The sequence below is a fragment of the Meleagris gallopavo genome, chromosome 11, assembly GCF_905368555.1.
Source record: "Meleagris gallopavo chromosome 11, MGAL_WU_HG_1.1, whole genome shotgun sequence".
In the NCBI taxonomy this organism is placed as follows: Eukaryota; Metazoa; Chordata; class Aves; order Galliformes; family Phasianidae; genus Meleagris; species Meleagris gallopavo.
The window spans coordinates 7,235,648-7,255,069 of record NC_139414.1 but is presented as its reverse complement, the minus strand read 5'-3'; the positions used below and the strand labels follow the sequence as shown (position 1 = coordinate 7,255,069).

At 37.8% G+C, this 19,422-nt stretch overlaps 1 protein-coding gene across 2 annotated transcripts in view; it reads left to right on the top strand.

Moving 5' to 3' along the window:
* Positions 1–18,557, top strand: part of PAX3 (paired box 3) — a 64,206-nt gene extending 45,649 nt beyond the window's left edge. For both annotated transcript variants that reach the window (XM_085232980.1, XM_085232979.1), the window contains exons 6-9: positions 2,716–2,881; positions 3,986–4,200; positions 16,260–16,506; positions 17,020–18,557. In XM_085232980.1, coding sequence (XP_085089106.1) covers positions 2,716–2,881; positions 3,986–4,200; positions 16,260–16,506; positions 17,020–17,054 — 663 coding nt within the window. In that variant the 3' untranslated portion in view covers positions 17,055–18,557. The remainder of the gene's footprint in view (positions 1–2,715; positions 2,882–3,985; positions 4,201–16,259; positions 16,507–17,019) is intronic.
* The last annotated feature ends 865 nt before the right edge of the window (positions 18,558–19,422 follow it).

Here is a 19,422-nt window from a genome sequence, read left to right as displayed (position 1 = left end):
GTATGCTTCTCAGCATACACGATGGTTTGTGGTAATTATTTTTGCCTTGTCTTAATATTGGCAAAATTTTTCAAGATTTCTTTAAATAGGGGCAATGTTGCATGTGGAGTTTTCATAGGTGCTGTTTAATTTTTTTCCTGGACTTTTCAGAATATATTAAGGCAGCTGTATGTAGTTTAAGTAGAATAACATGATTTTTAAAAGGTATAATTTCACTTACCCTACAAAGTGTATAACTGCTTCTGCATAAAGTTTGGCATCTGACTCATTTTAACAAATATTACATAAAACATAAATAAAATGTTTGAATTATTTAGCTTAGAGTCACTTTGTCTTGACTTTATTAATTTTTTTTTTTATAACAAATCCTTTTTGCTTTTACCAAGATGGATCCAAAGCCCATTAAAATCAAAGGAAAACAAGGACATACATGGATGATGCCCCTGGTGCTTGCTGCTAAGATGTTTTTGTGCTTATCTATCACTGGGTAGCAGAATGCGGACGTGGTTATTGTGGCAATGAGTTCTTGGTGTTCCCAAAAGGGCTGAAGTCCTGAGGCAGATTCTTTATATGGGACAGACTCCTGTAGCCATGTTCTGCAGAGGATCATTTGGTAGAAACTCGCTCTGCTGTTCTGAGTGTTTTGTGTAGTCTCTTTGGTCGGCCCAGCAATGGTCAAGCAGCCACATGGCAGCAGAGCTCCTGCACACGCTCACTGAGAGCTGCCATGGGCTTCTGGGTGCTGCTGAGCACCACATTCCTGCCTGTGATGGCTGGTGCACCTCTGTGGTTCTGGGAAAGCACTTGCCTACATTTAGCTCATTTTATAGACAAGACCTATAATCTGTAAATAAAAGCACAACACTTGGCATTAATGCTGCTGCTGAGTTCCAGTTTGAGATCTGACTCAGTTTTTAAGAAAGATCTAGAGCCAGAAGACAGACCCTTATCTGTAGAGGAAATAAAATCTCATTGCCTCTTTTCCTCAATGAAAACCACACAGTGGTGTTCAGCAAGGTTCCCAAAGCGTTTGAAGATCACCAGATAACCCTCTTGACCTGAAGAAGGGAGAATATCATGGAGAAAGCAACAGTTAATGACCTGGGTGGGTTAATTACTGTGTGTGTTCACTGTTCCCCACTCCCTCTGTGACCTCCATTATCCTTTCTAAGTGTACTTTGGCTCTTCAGAGAGCCCCTTTCTCCCTCTTCAGAGTATTTTGCCCTTTCTTTTTGGTCATCTTCAAAGGACACCGCAATAGGAATGTGAGACTGGTGGGCTCTGAAGGGCATAAGTGTATGGAAGATGTCAGAGGAATAAGAAATTCAGGCTGAAATGTGAGCAAGGGAGTTCAAAATGTTCTACGCCCTCATATAAAGGCAGCTTATGGCCTGTAATGTTACACCTGGAAATATAGTCTGTGATGGCTGATTCATAAGTTGGCGTGGGCTGTTCGCTGGAAGGGTGACAGATCTGAGACCTCACTTACTGTTACAAATACTTCTACTTGCGGTTCAGCAGCTAGTTGCCTCCTGCCCTTCAGGCTGCACTGCCTACAAGCTCTGCAGACCTACTGTATGAGACCTTAGCTCGCTCTTTTCTAATTGATCTGCTGCAGCTGCTTCACTATCTACAGTTATGAGCAATAATATGTCTGCTAGTTTACGAAATGTAAAAGCCTTTCTCTCCTGCAGTTGCCCTTCTCGTGGAAAAGGTTTAACCTAGAAGATACTCTAAACCTGCAGCAAGGCAGTGGTGGTGCATGCCAGGTCTGGGCACCCCTGCTGTGCCTGCCTGCCCTTCAGACTTGTGACCTGTAGTCACCATTGATACCAGTACTAACCTACATGCTGCAGATCTTATTGTCTGTGTCAGTAAGATCTTGTCTCCTCCTTTCTTATAGGTAATAAGAGCCATCAAAGGCTTGGAAAACTTAGAGCATGAGCTGAGAATGATGTGAAGGAATCACTTGTTGGTAGAAAGCAGATTTATAGCTGAATTTTTCCACTTATCCAAAACCCATCTGCTTGATACCCTGACCTGGGAACAGATTTCAGAGTGGTTGGTTCTGAAATACTGATCTAGTACTGAAATTCTGATCTAGTGTTAATGTTGAGTTTATTGAGAGATGTTTTGTACATATGGGAATACATGAAAACTTGTTGGGTGGGCTTTGTTTCTTTATATGCGGAGCTTTTGTTTTTCAAATTAAAAGCTTAAACTTCTGTTGATAATTAGGGCAACATAAAATTCCAGCATATAAATATAAGCACCTTCCAACAGTGCTTCAAAGGATGCTGCTGATTTGTCAGCAATTTGAATGCAAAAACAAAACAATTCAGACCAAATAGCTTTGGCTGGCACTCAGATGAAATGGAGAGATGTTTTCCTTTCTCATTAAATCTGGCAGTAAGGACAGTGATTAATAGCTATTAAAGGCACTAAAACTTGAAAACATTAGTCAGCTTCTTTCTCAGGAGGCTGTAGTTGAGAGGAAACCGGGCTTTGGGATTCCTGCTTCCTGTCTGTTGAACCATGAAAGTGTGTGCCAAGGGCTTTTTGAGTGTCTAGGAGCTGATGGCAGATGTGCCCAATGCACACCTTCTCTTGCTCTCTTCTGAGACATTGATTTCATTTTAAATCCGATGCTACTTTTTCTGATGCACCTTTATTAAATGTACAGAAATCAAACATGCTTAATTAAATCATTTGTAGGTCTGGTTTAGCAACCGCCGTGCTAGATGGAGGAAGCAGGCAGGAGCCAACCAACTGATGGCTTTTAACCACCTGATCCCAGGAGGGTTTCCACCCAGCGCCATGCCGACTCTGCCGACTTACCAGCTCTCTGAGCCGTCCTATCAGCCCACCTCCATACCGCAAGGTACAGTAGCAAACAGGTACTTGGCTAGAGAGTGCTACTGGGGGCTTCATGTGTTGATCTACTGCAGAAACATTTTCTTCTCAAAATGTAGAAAAAAGGACATTGGCTACTTTAGGGATCGACTCGGTGATGACCTTGCAAGTCTGCTTATTTAAAATATGTAAGGATTCTAATTTGTTTTGCTGCAAGAAAGAGCTGGTTCCATGTGAAAGGTACTATCTTTAGAGAAATAATAGCCTCATGCATTGCAGAGGTGTGGTGTGAAAGAGCAGCAGTTACAGTCCTCTGTTGCTTTTGATGGTGATGCACTGAAACTTCAGTAAGTACTCCCAGCTTTTCCCACTGGAAATAATCAGCTATTCAGACCATTGTTCTGCATCATATAGTAGCAAGTCTCAGCATGGTAAAAATTTGTCATAACCTTACCAGAAATTCTATGAATTAGACTGGAGCAAGGGAAACAGATCTTTAAATCTAGTCTTTACTAGATTTTGCTGTTAAGGAAAATCCTTACAGGAGAGATTTGCATAAGCCAAGTTACCATATCCTCCTTGATCTCTCTGAGATTTTTATGCTAACTGTTGTTGAATGTTGTTGCCAGATTATCTAAGTAATGGAATTTTCGAAAGCCCAGGACTTTTCCCATCCATTGTTAGTTTCACTACAAATCACAGCAGAATTTCTGTGAAAGGGAAAGCCTTTCTTTCTTCTAAACAAATTAAGCTTTTCTTTTATATGTAACCTTATATACGTGTGTGTATGTGCTTATAAATAATTATATAAGTCATCTAAAATATTTTTTTTTTCATATCTTATATATAATTTTATAGTGTCAATTCTAAGCAATGCACTTGCTGAGAATTGTCTGAAAACTGCGAATCTGTTTGGCTTTTAGGGTCTATTTAATAATGACGATTTCATGGAATTTTTATGTAATTTTACTGGCCAGCTAGATATCTAGCAATGTTGAAGGCTTACCATTCTATTTAATCAGTACTTCCATGCAGGTTCTGATGAAACGATATCAAGTTGAGCTTCACATAATGAACTTATTACGCTAGGAAAAGAGGAGGGAAATGATCAACGTGTTTCTTTTCCTTCCAGCCGTGTCTGATCCAAGCAGTACAGTCCATAGACCTCAGCCTCTCCCTCCAAGCACTGTACACCAAAGCAGCCTCCCTTCGAACCCAGAGAGCAGCTCTGCCTATTGCCTACCCAGCACCAGGCATGGATTTTCCAGCTATACAGACAGCTTTGTGCCTCCGTCCGGGCCCTCAAATCCCATGAACCCTGCCATTGGCAATGGCCTTTCACCTCAGGTCAGTCCTGTGTTTTCAGACAGAGGATTTGCTGTATACCAGAACCAAAGAGTCTATTCCCTCAGGCCACAGTATAATGAATTGCCAAATTTAAACCATAATGTATTCTTTATATAAGCCACATGATTTCAGTTTGCTAGTTTCCTTCTTTTTTTATTTTTTTCTTCCTACTGGCTGAATCAAGAGTGATAGCTTATATTTAATTTCAAGTAATTTATAAAGTAATCATACAGGATTTGTGTTTATATTCAGTTGTTAGGCATTGGTAATTCCTGAAGAACCACGGCTAGGTATAGAAAGTAGATCCTGTAGCTTTTGCGTGAATAAAATCTCTTTAAGATAACCTCACAAAGGTTTTACCAGATACTACGGAAAAACTGCAGGCAAGTGGTGCTAGGAGAGTTCTGAGGGCTGAACACTACACTTTGAGATGAGCTATAATCGAGTTATAAATACATAAATTAGGAGCATTACTGCTCTTCGGCAGTGTATAAATGCATGACTACCATAATTGTTTTTCTAATTTGCATGAGCTCTTCTTAGGAAATCACGTTTATAAATTGCCTTGATAATTGAGTGTCAAAAGGTTGGTTAAATTTTCCTACATGAGGCATCTGTCTGAAGCTGACATTATTAGTTAAACTTGAATAGACGGTAGTTTATTTTATTAGCTAGAGCTTTGCCCAGGTGCTCGGAAAGAGATGTCCACTAAATTCTGAGAAGTCACAAAGAGGATGCAATCTATAATTACAATCAGGAATCTCTTCAGGGCTGAAAGTGAGAGTTTTAACGGCTTTATCTGTTTTCCACCCTTATTTCCTCGAAGTGGTTAGAAAAACAGAGAGAAGCTCAGAATGACACAAATGAAAAGTGAAAAGACAATTATACCCAATTACACACTAATCACCGACTATCACCACTGCCTAAGCAGGGAGAGGGCATTCTAATAGGCAGAAAATGAGATTTTAATGGCACAAAGGGTGGCCAAAATAACGACTCGTATATCTTTGCCTCCTTCGTTTTCTTCAACTTGTGGTTTGCATCTTGGGAGTACAGTTCCTGGTTCCTGTGCAACGGTGATAACTCTGTGCAGCTGAAAAGTTCAAAGGCACTGGAGTTGAAAAGAATGAATAACAAAGGCAATGAAATAAACATTTTTGCCCAAAGGCAAAAGTTCATAAGCCCTTTTTTGTAACAGTAAATGTAATTAAGTTTCACAGATTCCTATAGCATAGAGTGAAGTACAAAACTTTATGGCTTGAAACCTCGAGAAAAAAATACCAACAGAAAAAACAAACGGATGTACTTCCAACAAGACTTGAATGGATTTTGTTCTAAAGAATTCTCATTTCTAAATGCAATCTTCAACAAAAACCATGACTTTTTTAAAATGGGTGGTTTCATAGTGTGCAAGGCTTCCACAGTTTGGATATAAATATCTTCCTAGGGTTGAGCGTTAATCCATCAAAGGTAGTTGTTAGTGTCAGTTTAAATGTATGTTGGTTCTGGCTATGGAAAATGTGATCTTTTTTTTTCTTTCACAAAGCTTTTATTGTCTGTGACACAGAAGTTGAGCACAACAGTAAAGAAATCTTGTGATGTCTGGGCAAAGTGGAACAAAACAGTGAGGCCAGGCTTCCTCCCCCCAAAGTCTTGCTGATTTGAGGTTTGATATAATCAAAAGGAGATTCTGGAGCAGATTAGACTTCTTTTAATCAGTTGCTGGGCTTCTTTACACCCAGCTCTGTCTTTATGCAATGAAACTTCTGCTGTTTCTTTTCGTTTTTTAATTTTCTGCTCTAAAACTTTTTCTGCCCTGGTTTTTAGAACTGCTGTCTTTATTCTGCACCTTTAACAAGAAGTTCAGGAGGCTGATCGTTCAGAAATTGATGCTATTTGTTCATCACTGAATGTCCACAGGTGATCGCTTATATTCACTTAGAAGTTAAACAGCTTCTTGACAATGGAATGATGAACCTGACTAGCTGATAAATATCTTTCCATCACCTTACAGCAAACAAGCAAGCAAACAAAAAAGCAGCCCTAAAATACTCACATATTGTTACCAGTAGCACCTCTGAAACAGCTTTGGGGCCTAAGTGACAACGGAGACACCTCGGGATTAAATGACATACCCAGGGTTTGTGTCTCTGCAACTGTTCTGTCGTCTTCGTTGCATAAAACTGTTCATTATGTGAAACAACTGTGATTGTGCTTTACGCCTGAAGGATGAGCCCAAGACATTGATCACATCAGTGCTATGCTACTGAGTGCAAGATATGTTTCAATTGGTTTTGGGGGGTCCCAGAGGATCCCCTTGGTGGGCTTCCTTGGGACCTGTGCACCACAGGTGTCTGAGTGTAGCCAGGAAGTTTAAAGCCAGTTTTGCACTGGTGATTTTACTAAGAAAGAAACAGGAATTTTGCTGCTGAGTGGGCACGCTGTAGTGCCCTCCGTGTGTGTGGAATTTAGATGAGAAAGGATCTTTTTGCTAGTTAGTGGATTTTTGACCACAGTAAGTCTGGGTGTGTGAGCAATTAAGTCATGTTTCCACCCATCAATGTCTCTCTCAGGAAAGCACTTTGGATATACTGTGGATAAATGAATTTACAGTGACTTCAGTGGGAGGGAGAAGGTGGGGGCTTTGTCTGAACCCAAATAATCTTTTGTGAGTGAAAAATAAAACCCTCAGAATTTGCAGAACAAAATCTAATATTAAGATTCATAGGATATAGTCTTACCAGACTTAAACCTCCTCTTCCCTTCAACTTCGGTTTGCTCCAGTTGAGGGTCTGACTTGCAGACCTCTGGGGATGCTTTATTTGCTGTGCGGGATGTTTCCTTTCTAACTTTGTTCTTGGGTATGATGGACTGACATCCAGTTGTTCAAGGCAAGCATTAGGTGAAGCACAGAAGAAAAGGGGAAATGACTGGGGTGCTGTAACTTTATTTTTATCACTTCAGCCATGAACTTGGAAGTTAGAGGATTGTACATCTTGCACAGTTTTAAGAAGCAGAACTTAATGTAGCTGTCTTGCAGGATGGTAGTTTACTGGGAAATAAAATGGTATTCTTGTTCCTAAGAATGAGAGAATAGGAAGGGTCCCACCTGGTTAACATTCAGCCCTTTATTACATTGTAGTGAGATCTGCAGATCCCCTCTGGATGATGGATGGCTTTCACTGTGCATCTGGTTTCCTTGCTACCACCTGGCTGTGGTGAGAACCTGGCCTGCAGAGCTGTCGCAGATAGGCTTCTGCAGGAATAAACTAGTGATGGATGTCCTGGGGAACTGATAGCTAGGAGTGTCCTTGTTTGTATCAAATAGAAAAACAACCAAACCACAGGCACTCCATCTCAGCCAGTGCTCTATAAATATAATGTCAGAACAGAGATTATTAGTGTGTAATATATGTAAATCACATATTTTTTATGTTTTCTATGCCTATTATGCAGCTTCTTGGCTTTCATGCATACATTTCTAGGGATATTGTATTTCCTTTTCAAATTAGGTTTCAGTTGCTTAGTGCATTTTCTTTTAACAAAAATTGGATAACTCGGAATTGTTAGGGAACAGCATATCTGTAGGTTAATGTGTGTGTACAGGAGTTGAGCATGCCTCTGAACTGCCATAGCACTTTTTGAGTCCGACATTAACAATCACCCCTGGTTCTCTAGCTGTAGAGCAGAAGACCTACTGCCATAACATTTGTCTTGCAAGAGCTGTGTTTGGCCTTACAAGAGAGCAGATTGTTTTTAAGACAGGATTTCAATATTTTGAACTGCTTCATTTAAGACAAGGAAAAGGTCTTTTCCGGTGTACATGGGCATCCCTTGACCTTGTCATGTGCTTTTTATTAATGTCAAAGCAGCACAGTTTGCCCTACGCAGTTTGCAGGTTTGGAAGCGTGCTGTTTCTGGCTGCTCTTAGGTTCAGGGTGAGCAGCAACACTGTGCTCACATTGCTGCCCATGAGGCTACTTGCTTCCTGCAGTTAACTTTTAGGATGCTCTGATAAATTTTTAACAGAGAAAGAACAAATGTGTGCAACCTGTATCCTGCTGGACATCCGATTTTCTTTTCCTCCTTGCCCTCTAGAAAACTTCTAAGCTCTACTTTTTTTTTTTTTTTTCCTTATTGTCTTTATCTATAACTGAGCCTAACTAGTAGCTTTGAAGACCATATTTTCTAAATGGAAAGAGGATTGAATGTTGAATGTGCAGAAGATCACAATATTCTTGAAAATACTTCGCAGTTCTCATGCAATTACCTGGAGCTCAAGACTAATCTTGATAAGAAAATTCCAAGTGTTTCTGTGAACAGTAGTAAAACTGCCAGCTGTTTCAGGGTTTCTTTCTTTTACTGTCAAAACATTTCACCGCCTGAGTTTAAGAATGAACCTGTAACTTCTCCTGATGAGAGATACTAGGCAACTGGCGTTAGTCTGTGTGAGCATTGGATTTCATTAACCTGACGTGTAGACCTGGCGGCAGTTGTCGAATCAGTTACATATATTCATACTGTCCTGTTAACTCTGCTAAAGAGAACGTTCTGATAAAGAATCAACTTGAATTTTCTTATTAACAGGGCAGGAATTAAAAATACAGGTGTTAACTCATTATGCCTTTTACAACACCTTCTACTTACTATGCAGCTGAAAACATACTTTTTAGTTCTGAGTTCCTTACCAATCAGAAGCTCGTGATATTTGTCACTGTGATGTTGGCTTTAAGAACTCTTTACTTAATGACCAAGACCAGGTCAGGGATTTCTTTATGGGGAAGAAAGTAAATTCACATGATATAATTTTAATGAGAGCAGTTTTATTTTATTTTTAGTAAAAATAAATACATTAGGTGAAAGAATGAAAAAGTTGAGTTAATGGGATTATTTCTGTTTCTGGAATATGCGATCAATATACGAGATTCAATAGTTTCATAATAGTTACCTTGCAAAAATAACAACATCATTTTGTAAATATTGTAATTATGAATATAAAATATATTAACATATTCATTATATGCATAAATTATATTTATTAGTATAACGACAACAGTAAACTGGTGACCTTACATTTTGAATGTCCATCACAGCTTCCTTCCCTGGGCGTTTTTCCAATTTCACCTTCCCCTTGCCAGAATGTTTTCAAGGGCAGAATGCAGCCTTCCAAAACGTGTCTGTTCTTACTGCTCAGAAATCTGAAGGGGGGAGTGGGGGAGGAAGGGAAAACAACAACAACAACAAAACTCTGGACTCTGCTGAAAATGTAAGAGTAAAATAACACAATATGTATAAAACTTATCAGTAAGTACTGTGATTTTCAATCACGTTTTTCTTCACACTACAGCCGTCAAACTGCAGCAGATTTAGAGTTCAGTGTTTGAGGTTTTCTTTCTGAAGGTGCCTTTGTGTGGGCACTATAAGAAGATAATGCTTATCCGGAAGCTTTGACAGTTCTTAAATTAATATATTTTGAAATAGTTTATGATTCTGACTGCTAGATGTTTCTCTGCTCTTACATCTGGCTGCTGTTTCATGATGAATCTTCTTCAGGTGAAAAAATTTCTTTCAAAAATGAAGCCTGAGTTTTTCCTACCTCTGACTGCTCCCCTTTAGAACAAAAATATTCTGTTTATTTGCCTCGGAGTTTAAAACACAAACAAAAATGTTTTAGCTTAAAGCATAATTCCCAATATATAATCATTTTAAAATTTTTGAACAAATCTTTTTGGTAATTTCACATCTTAACTTTTTTTTTTTTTAACAGACATCAGAAAAAAACAAAATAAGCCTTATTTTGTACCCTGTGATATTGAAAGTTTTAGAATTCCCACAAGATTGACTCAGCTGTTTCCACAATAATTTGCATCACTTACAATATACACAAAATGAGTGTTTAACTGCACTGCAGCTCTTACAGTAATGTTTTGCATTTGCTGCACATAGACTTTAAATTTGAACCACTTGAGAGAAAGTATGATTTACTTCTTCATAGAATATGTGACTTGCATGCATTGGTGAACTTTTAATTCTTTAATGAACTTATGAAATGAAAATGTCTACAGGAATGCAAGTACTTGCATATTTATTCAGTTAATGGCTGGTATGTGAATGAGGGCTTTGTTATGAGTAATCACTTAACTATCACTTAATTATGTTCTGTATTTTAGATTTCCAAGGGAGGATACTAAAAATACGATGGTATGATTTGGTGAAAAGCCTGTATTGCAGTGGGGATCAGAAACAGCAAAATTTAATCAATAGCAAAGTTACTCTAGGAAGCAATGCCTCTGTCTTCAAATGTGTAGGGCTCAGTTTGCTTCAGAATTTCCAACCCCTCAAGAGAGAACTGCCTGATTTTTTGTTTCGTTTTTGCCAGGAAAGCAGTAACAGTAATCATTTTCTTGTAAAAGAAAGACTGAGTGCTGAGTCAGAATGCTAAGAGGCTCAGTCTTGCCTAGTCAAAATAGCAAAATGTTTGTGTTTGTCCTGGTGATGATATTAACCTGGCATTAGGGTCCTGGCATAGACACTAATGGAAGCCTCATGAATAAACCCTTCCTTATATGTTGGATTACTTCAGCAATGTTTGTTTGTCATCTTTTTCACATTTATGGATAATATTTCTTAACTATTTGGCAAGGATTTTGTAGCAACTTTCCCTTGGTTGATCCAGCCGTGTAAGACCATGTAATAGCTGTACTAGGGCCAAATGGAGTTCCGTGAGAATCTTGCTGTAAAAGCTTCACAGATCACATCCCCAGGCCTTCTGACAGTGACAAAATTAACTAGTGTTTGAATGTAAAAGAAAGGGAAAACAAAATGGTTTTTGTTTGTCTAGCTTCCAGAAAACAGAACAGTGTATTCTAGTTGTGAAGGGAAGGCGTGTGCGAGTCCAGCTGCCTCCAGTCTTTTTGATGATGGCTGATTGTCTCTGTTGTGTTTTGGTTTGAGCAGTAGGTGAGAGAAGAGTTTACAGGGAAAGGAAAATCTAACCCTATGCTGTGAACAACTGTAAGTAATATTGCCATATTTAACAATCTAAACTCACAAGCCAGTACCTACAATCCCTAAGACTGTGTAACAATTTTGAGTTATTAAGTATTTATACTTAACTACATAAAATATATATAAATAATATATAATAGAAAATCGAACATACATTCATCTTTGGGCCTTCTAGTTTGCCTTTTCAGTCTTAACATTTTTGAAGCTTCTCCATGCAACAGGATCTAGAGAATTTCTCTTAATTATTTTGCTAGAGTTACCTAGTCCTGTGAGTCCATGATCTAGTGCCTGAAAAAAGGCACTAGTTTAGAGACAAACTGTGGTAATGTTGTGGATATCAGTAATCTCCTGTAGTTAAAAATATAATTCTTGTAGGATTAAGTTATCCTCTCAGTTGTCCTAAATGGTACACCACTGCACCTTCTCTGATTTCAGTGTAGCTACCACTGATGTCTAGTGGTGTGAAATCAGTATGAGGCCTCATTTGATTCAAGTACACAGAAGGTCAGATCATCGGTTCTTCAAAGTTGGTGTATTTGCTCCTATTTTTATTAACCAAGTATTTGGTTCCAAGTGCTTGCCAGTTGGCACAGAATTCTTACCCTTGGGTTTCTTCATATACCCAGCTGAAATATTCATGTTTAAGAAATGAGTCAGAAATATAGTTCTGTGGTCCTATAGGTATAGATCCATGTAGCTAATTAATTTTATACAATCTACTAAAATCTGCCATTATAGTGCATTAGGGCAAACATTTTTATGTGCTTTACAGTGCAGTATTTTGTTTGTGAGAGATTTTTCTGCAGTAAAAAGAGTTAACAGCAGGTAATGCCATTCATCTCAGAAGGAGTTTGAAATTTGCAGTGTTTGTGATGAATGAGGGTATCTGACCCACATCTGTTTTACATTAGAATGGAACATTGCCCTGACATCGTTAGGAGCATTTGTCAAGATTCCCTGGACAGAGCTTCTGTAAATTACATGCTGCAAATGTGTCAGGGTCAGATAAGAGGATATCATTAACTCCACTAAAGTTTACTCGTGATTCTGTCAGTTCAACTTAATACGTTAACTGCCAACAATTTTCCTTGAGCTGTTTTGTTAAATCTTTCATTCACAGGAGGGGGAAAAAATGTATCACTGTACCCAAAAAATATTGCACATGTTCTTTTCTCATAAATCATATTAATTGCAGACATGGTCACAAGGCATATTAAATGCAGGCATGCGTAAATGAATTAAAACATATGAGAATTTTATTGTGCTTATGGTAGGTCCTACATCCTAAAATACCAACCGCATTAATGGGCATAATGCTTCACTTAAATGGAATGAGCTTTTTCTCACTTTAATGGACTTTATTTTGTTAATGATAGAAGTATTTTCTACCAGCTGATAGTGGACCAAGTGTTGTGTACGTGGTGTTTAAGCTTTCATCACTCGATTTCTCTTCCTCCTGGATCATAACTTTACCCAGTGATGCTGTGTCAACTCCAACAGCTAGAGACTTGTTCCAATGAATGTTTTGGATGTTTGGGATGCGCTCCATGAAAACTCTTCAATGTTCAAAGTTCAACAGTTACAGTTGTTGAAGTGTTCAAAGTGTTCTTTTTGATATTCCTAAATACACATTCATTTTCTTCTAACAGAATATAAAATAACTTTATTAATTATATACGCTGTCTTTTATTGTATAAACTCAAAGGCTCAACATTTTTTGTTTTTAAGGAAAACAAAACATGTAATGTAAATCAGCCTGAATTTTTGCATCTGTAGGAGTTATTTTCTAAAATAAATGGAACAGTTACAGCAGCATTTGGTTCTCGATGTTAGATCTGCCCTTGATTTTTCTTCTTTTAATTTCTTTGAGATCCAGATTGGTGAGGGTGACAATTACTACTTCAATTTTCCCCAATTAATTCAGAGGCAAGTGCACATTTTCCGGTAATTTTAATGGCATGTGGACTGAATAAATGTTTTGCAATGGTTAATGAAAAAAAATCAGATCTCTTTACTTACTGAGTATTATACTGTTTAATACTAGCGGAAGATCTGAGTTGCAAAACCCAGATCTTCGTGTGTCTTTTGTATGCTACTAAGCTGAAGGTGCTGAGCATCCTGCAGACGTGGCCCATTGATGGCTATCTAATTGATTAGGTGAAAGTCAGCCATGCCCTTCCTGTAACTCCTTGTATGGGTGATAAGGTCATGGCACATACCATATGAAAGACTTTTGCCCTAAGGCTACTTCCCTTATAGCTTTCAAAACAGACATAACCAAAAATCTAATTATTTAGATACTAATCAACTACAGCATGATTCCTAAGGCTTCTGAAGAAGACATTTCTACGAAGATGGTTATCCCATCTCAAACATAGTTTTCCCCACCTCAAAGATAGGATGCTGTGCCAGTTCTTCTCCAGACTGTCTATTAGGAGTATCTTATAAAAGACATTTAAAGGCTTGTACTATTTTCTGTTTAATTAAAAAAAAAAAAATTGTCTTGGGCTCTGTTCTGTTGGAAATGTTAAACAGAAAAGACTTAAGTTACTTAGAGCGTGCAGTTGGCAAAATAGCTATTTGCCCAACTTAGCAATCCATCATAAAACTCATGGTAGAGATGGTGTATGTGATATGAGAGCTCAAGTGCAGAGGAGTGGCATCAGGACTCCAGCGGGGCTGTGAGGGCAACACAAGCTCAGGCTGTTCTCCCTGCTCTTGAACTTGGAACACAACATGGTAAAATGCTGTAAATATTGGGATTACATAGGTGCTATACAGAAATGGAAAGGGCTGTGCACTTATTTCAGATTTCTGATAAACCATGAATGTTTAAAACTGTAGTCAAAACCATGATGCTTGTGCCAAAGTAAATATTTTTCACAGCAGTAATTTTTAACATAAATGTTTATGTTAAGATATGTGGGGGTTTTTTGGTGGAATTTCTTATTCTTTTAAGTTCATAACCTTAATTTTAAAGGATGAATATTAATGTAACCTATGTTCATTGAAAGTATAATGTATCTACCATTGTATGTTGCTGATGCAATGTCAGTTTGTTAAACATGCTACATTTTCATGATCATGTCACTTTCCAACAGTGCAAGACAAATATGTGTATTTCCTAAAATAGCAGAACTTACTGAAATAATCTTGAAAATTTATAATACTTTTCAGAATTCAGTTTGAGGAGGAAAAGTTGGGAGTCCAGTAATCTCAGCTTTTAGTATTTTTCTTTTGGTGACAAAATACCACTCAGGTTGCCATTCTAGTATGATGATTTCTTAATCTCTGGTAATTCTAAGGATTTTTAAATTGCATCATATTTAATCTCAAATTCTTTTCACAGGTTTTTGTGACTTGAAATTAAGTTTAAGTTTGAATTAAGTATAAATATATACACATATAATATAAAAAATATATAACATTCTATACCCGAATCCAAGTTCTTTGTGTTTTTAACTTCAGTGCTAGGATTTCACAATGAGATGTGCTGAGTGCATCTCAAGACATGATTTATATGCGTGATGAAGGCATCTGGGTGTTACTTTTTGAAGTCCTCTGCTTATGCCTCTTTTTTTCTTATTAGACATGTAAGACCTTGATTTGTCTTCTTTCCTACTCTCTAATTGTGATCCCTGGGACTTGTTTCATTTATTGATTAAAAACAAACAATTCAGAGCTTGCTGAGCTGGGACTATGAGCTCTCTGCAACAAAAATCCCTCTTCTATTGCAATGGAAAATAAATACAATTTGAGAAGGGACACCAAAACTTTAGGAACCGGATATATTTATATGAGCGTGGCTTTATTCTTCACAAAACAGACTGCAAATTTAATAATTTTTGGTAGGTTAGAATAAGTACAGTGAAACAAAATGATTATCAAAAAGCGTGTGTCAGATATTTGTAATGCTTTTTTGGAGGAAGACCAACTTAGAATTATCAGGTTATGCTGTTTTGGCAGAAGCTGTACATTGCCTCTCCATCTTAACCTGCAAGTTGTTTCTCAAGCTTTGCAGTGCAACTTTGTCCAGCAGAAGCAAGCAATTCTCTCAACAGAACTTACTTGCAAAATGTGCTGTAGAGATGTGCTGGGAATGCAAATACGCACCAGCCTATAAAGTGAGTTGATATTTGTAAACCAAGAACTTAGCACTGCAGCTTCCTTGAGTCCTGTTCAAAAGCATGGTGCTTTTGAAATCGTTTGTGCTTTTCTACTGGAAATTACAACTTAGAGGGCTGAGCCTCTGTAGAGACACGTACGTACTTTCCAGTTAGCTCTTTCCATTTCATCTCAATTCAGTTGTTGATTTTATAGTTGTGTATAGGCAGCTTATTAAGGGAGTCACAGCACAGCTGACTTGAGGTCAGTCTGAACAGCCAGACCATTTCTGTTGTCTCTTCTAACTCAGGATTAAATTGAGAATTGGTATAATGAGCAGCACTTTTTTGCATTTCAGATCTTCAGACCGGCACGCAGTGTATCCAGTGACAGGAGTTAGGGCTGCTCTGCCTCTTCCCCACATGTTTATGTTCGTATGTGCTGGGATCCTTTGTTACTTCTGTCAATGGTATTGCTGTGATTCACTCCAAATTGATTTCATTTTAGAGGCTGCTGATCTTAGATTAAAAAAAAAAAAGTATGTAAACTTTTTCATAGCTTTTCTGCTTTGCTAGACCATGCAGAACTGCGTAGGTGAAGAGTCACTATCTGTTTCTTATTCCATTATGATTGAGTTTTCAAGGAATAAACATCTGCAGAAATCCTGGTTGGGGCACAAGATCAGACAGACAAAGATCACAACAGTTTTTGACATTACTTTTCCTTCTTTGCTCTCAGTATTGCTTTTTGTGGGTTCCTGGTCATCGGTTTTTATTTTGATGGATAATACAGCTTTTTCTGCTCTTTGCATTAGTTAGCTAAAGCATAGATTGGATGCTAAGTCTACCTGTTTTAGGAAATCAGTGAAAGACTTGCGGACTCCTACAGCTCCTACAACAATACAGTTTTCCATGTGTTTTTACTCAATTATTTTATCTTTTTTTTAGGTAATGGGACTCTTGACTAACCATGGTGGTGTGCCTCACCAGCCCCAAACTGATTATGCCCTGTCCCCTTTGACTGGAGGTCTGGAACCCACCACCACTGTCTCAGCCAGCTGCAGTCAGCGGCTAGATCACATGAAGAGTTTAGACAGCCTGCCTACATCCCAGTCCTACTGCCCACCAACCTACAGCACCACCGGCTACAGCATGGACCCTGTCACAGGCTACCAGTATGGGCAATATGGACAAAGTGAGTACTGCGAGGCAATAATCATTTATCAATTGTATGTATTTTTTTGTCTGTAACAAAGAAAATTGCAGGAATAGATACTAATGGCTGACTGCTACTACTTTCCAAAATCAAGTGGAGTGCAGTGGTGAGATAGCTGATTGTTTGAGTAAGATTTCTGCTGCATAATTATTTTCTTAAGTGATGTCAACAACATCTTGATGTTATTAATTGTTGAGACATGAAACCTGATTGCCATTAGGTAAAACATAAGGGCTGTCCAAATCGAAATAACCACTGGCATTCCATTATTAGAAACACATGTTCTTAATGAGGTCAGCTCAAGAATCATTACAGTATATAATCCCAGATATGTAGAGTTTTGTCAAACTTGTCCCAGGAATAAAAATATTAGTCCCTTTCCTTTGATATATCAATATTAAATATGACAATGTCAACCTGTAGTTGGCATGGCCCCATGCTGTGAGATTGTCACAGCATGACTTAAAAAGCTTCTTTTGTTTTTTTTTGCAGGTGCCTTTCATTATCTGAAGCCAGATATTGCATAAATGAACTGTCCACTTCAAGTTAAAGCTGGTGTTGTTTTCCGGTCTCGCTCCAGAGCTTGGATACCAGGGATCTTCTCAACACACTGCAATCTAAACTGGGGCAATCCTAGAGAGAAGTAGGCTTGTTCTGTTCTCTCCAGTCATAGCTTTTAGTAGACTTTTGAAGACTGAACAAAGCTATACAGAAGACAAAGGCCAAAAGCAATAATGAATAAATAAATGCGACATAGTTCATTATGAGTGGGTTACAAAACAGAACAGAATTTAATATTGCTGCCTGGCAAAACATTCCGTTTTTTTGTTGAAATTAATGTGCATTGATTTGGACAAATGGAACATTTTAAAATTTAGCAGTTGAGCTCTGCATACTCTGACTCATCTGGCATCCAGTGCTGACTTCAGTCTAACTTCAGTTAAACTTCAGTTAAAGCTGCCCAGTTTCTGAAGCATGGGCAGCAGAACCTCTTTCGTTACACACTGGAAATTGTCAACAAGAGGAAATGTCACAGTCCTTAGGAAACTAGGATAAATGCAAAAGACTTCCAGAGCAATTTACTGGTAATCTTACTATGCTTCTGTAATCATGTCAATAAATGTCACAAGTTTTGCTTTACCAAGAGACAAGATCTCATGTAACATGGAAAATACATTTTATCTTTTTATGTGGAGTTTTCCTGGTCCATTGTACCTTTTTGAAGAAACACGGAGGAAAAGAATCGACGTGACTGATTTTTTCACAACTGCCTAGCAATGTGCAATACTGTGTACCTCACACAAACTTTGGAATCATCCAAAGTCATATAGATAGAATCAGAACTATATTTTTGCAGGTACTTTTATTTTTGCAGTGCATAATTCCTAATGATCAAATACAGAAATGTCGCAGTGTGCTGGACAGCTAAAATCCAGCTTGCTAATCATGATTTAAAGGTCATTTTCAGGAAACAGTAAGAAAAAATGATTACGTTTACATTTTTTAGTGATGTACAGGACATGAACAGAGATGGACCTGTATATAACACAGTTGTTTAAATTATACAGTGATATCCAACATAGAAATTAATTATAGGAACCAAGGTTTACAAGAAGTTTGCATTGTGACATTTTAGAATGTCAATAAATTTGTGTTTTGTGATGTTGAGAGGAACAGGAAGATGGAAGGCGGTGTTATTTATTTCTCTCTATTCTTTGAACAAAGAGAGAGGCAGAACACAAATACATTCCTTTTAGTGTTAAGGACAATGAAGTAGTGCATTAGACTAGATTCAGTACAGAGGTTAGTTCGCACATTGGTCTTAAGGGAGAGGGAAAAATGAAATCTTTGTGTTGCAGCCTCTACCAACAACATGTTGTAAAAAAAAAAAAAAAAAAAAAAGAACAAAACAACAGAAACAAAAAACAAACGTCTTTCATGTAAAAAGTTCAGTAAATATTTACTATTTATAATGAATAAACAGTTATGAAGCCTTGCAAAGCACTGATGATTTTGTCCTAAAATGTAGTATTGTGCTAAATACATTGATACATTTTAATCTGAATATCATGAAGAAATAAACCATGTTATCTTCAACTCAAGGTGTATTCCTTATGTTAGTGTCTTCTGCACACAATCTAGAGCAGCAGTAGCTTTGGGCAGCCTCAGTGCGCAGGTGTTGCTTGTATGCTGCTCACAGGTCTGGGTTTGTCTTGTTTCAAGCACTATTAGTACTGTATGTCTTCCCAACAACAAAAACCTCATGTCTTTACTGTGCATTCAAAGAGCTTAAACTCAGCACAAGTAGGCCAGCTAGGATGGTTTCACACCGTGCTACAACTTTAATGAGTAATGGATTACCGGCAGCTTCTGTACTGATTATTTTTTCATCCTTAAAAGCCTCAGGAATTTGTTAACAGAGTTAGCAAAAGGCAACTGAAACATGGGGAAAGACTCTTCCAGACAATTGGAATACATTTCAGTGGCACACTGGTGTTAGAGGGTTGGTGGGCATTTAATTTCCCCACCATTTTGTGAGGGAATTAGCCACCTTGAAATTTTCAGCTCTTATGTACTCATAAACAATATAAAACAATAGTTTTTATTTCATTGTTTGGAAGAAAAATAGCTATCTTATCAGTTGGAAAATGAAAGAATAACATTTTTGAGAGGAAGACATTTAAAAATGCTGAAATATGGAGAGTGAGGGTTTCTTTTCTGCCTTCTAGGTTATATTTCTCTCGTACACTTTTAATTTCTGTGGCAATTAAAATTTAAGTTTCTTGTTAATACCTATTTCCTGCTCTAAGCTTCTCATTTTTCTGATTTTTTTTTTTCCATTGTCTTTCCCTTCTGAGGGCTTGACTGTTGGCATTTGTGCACTGTCCTAGGCTT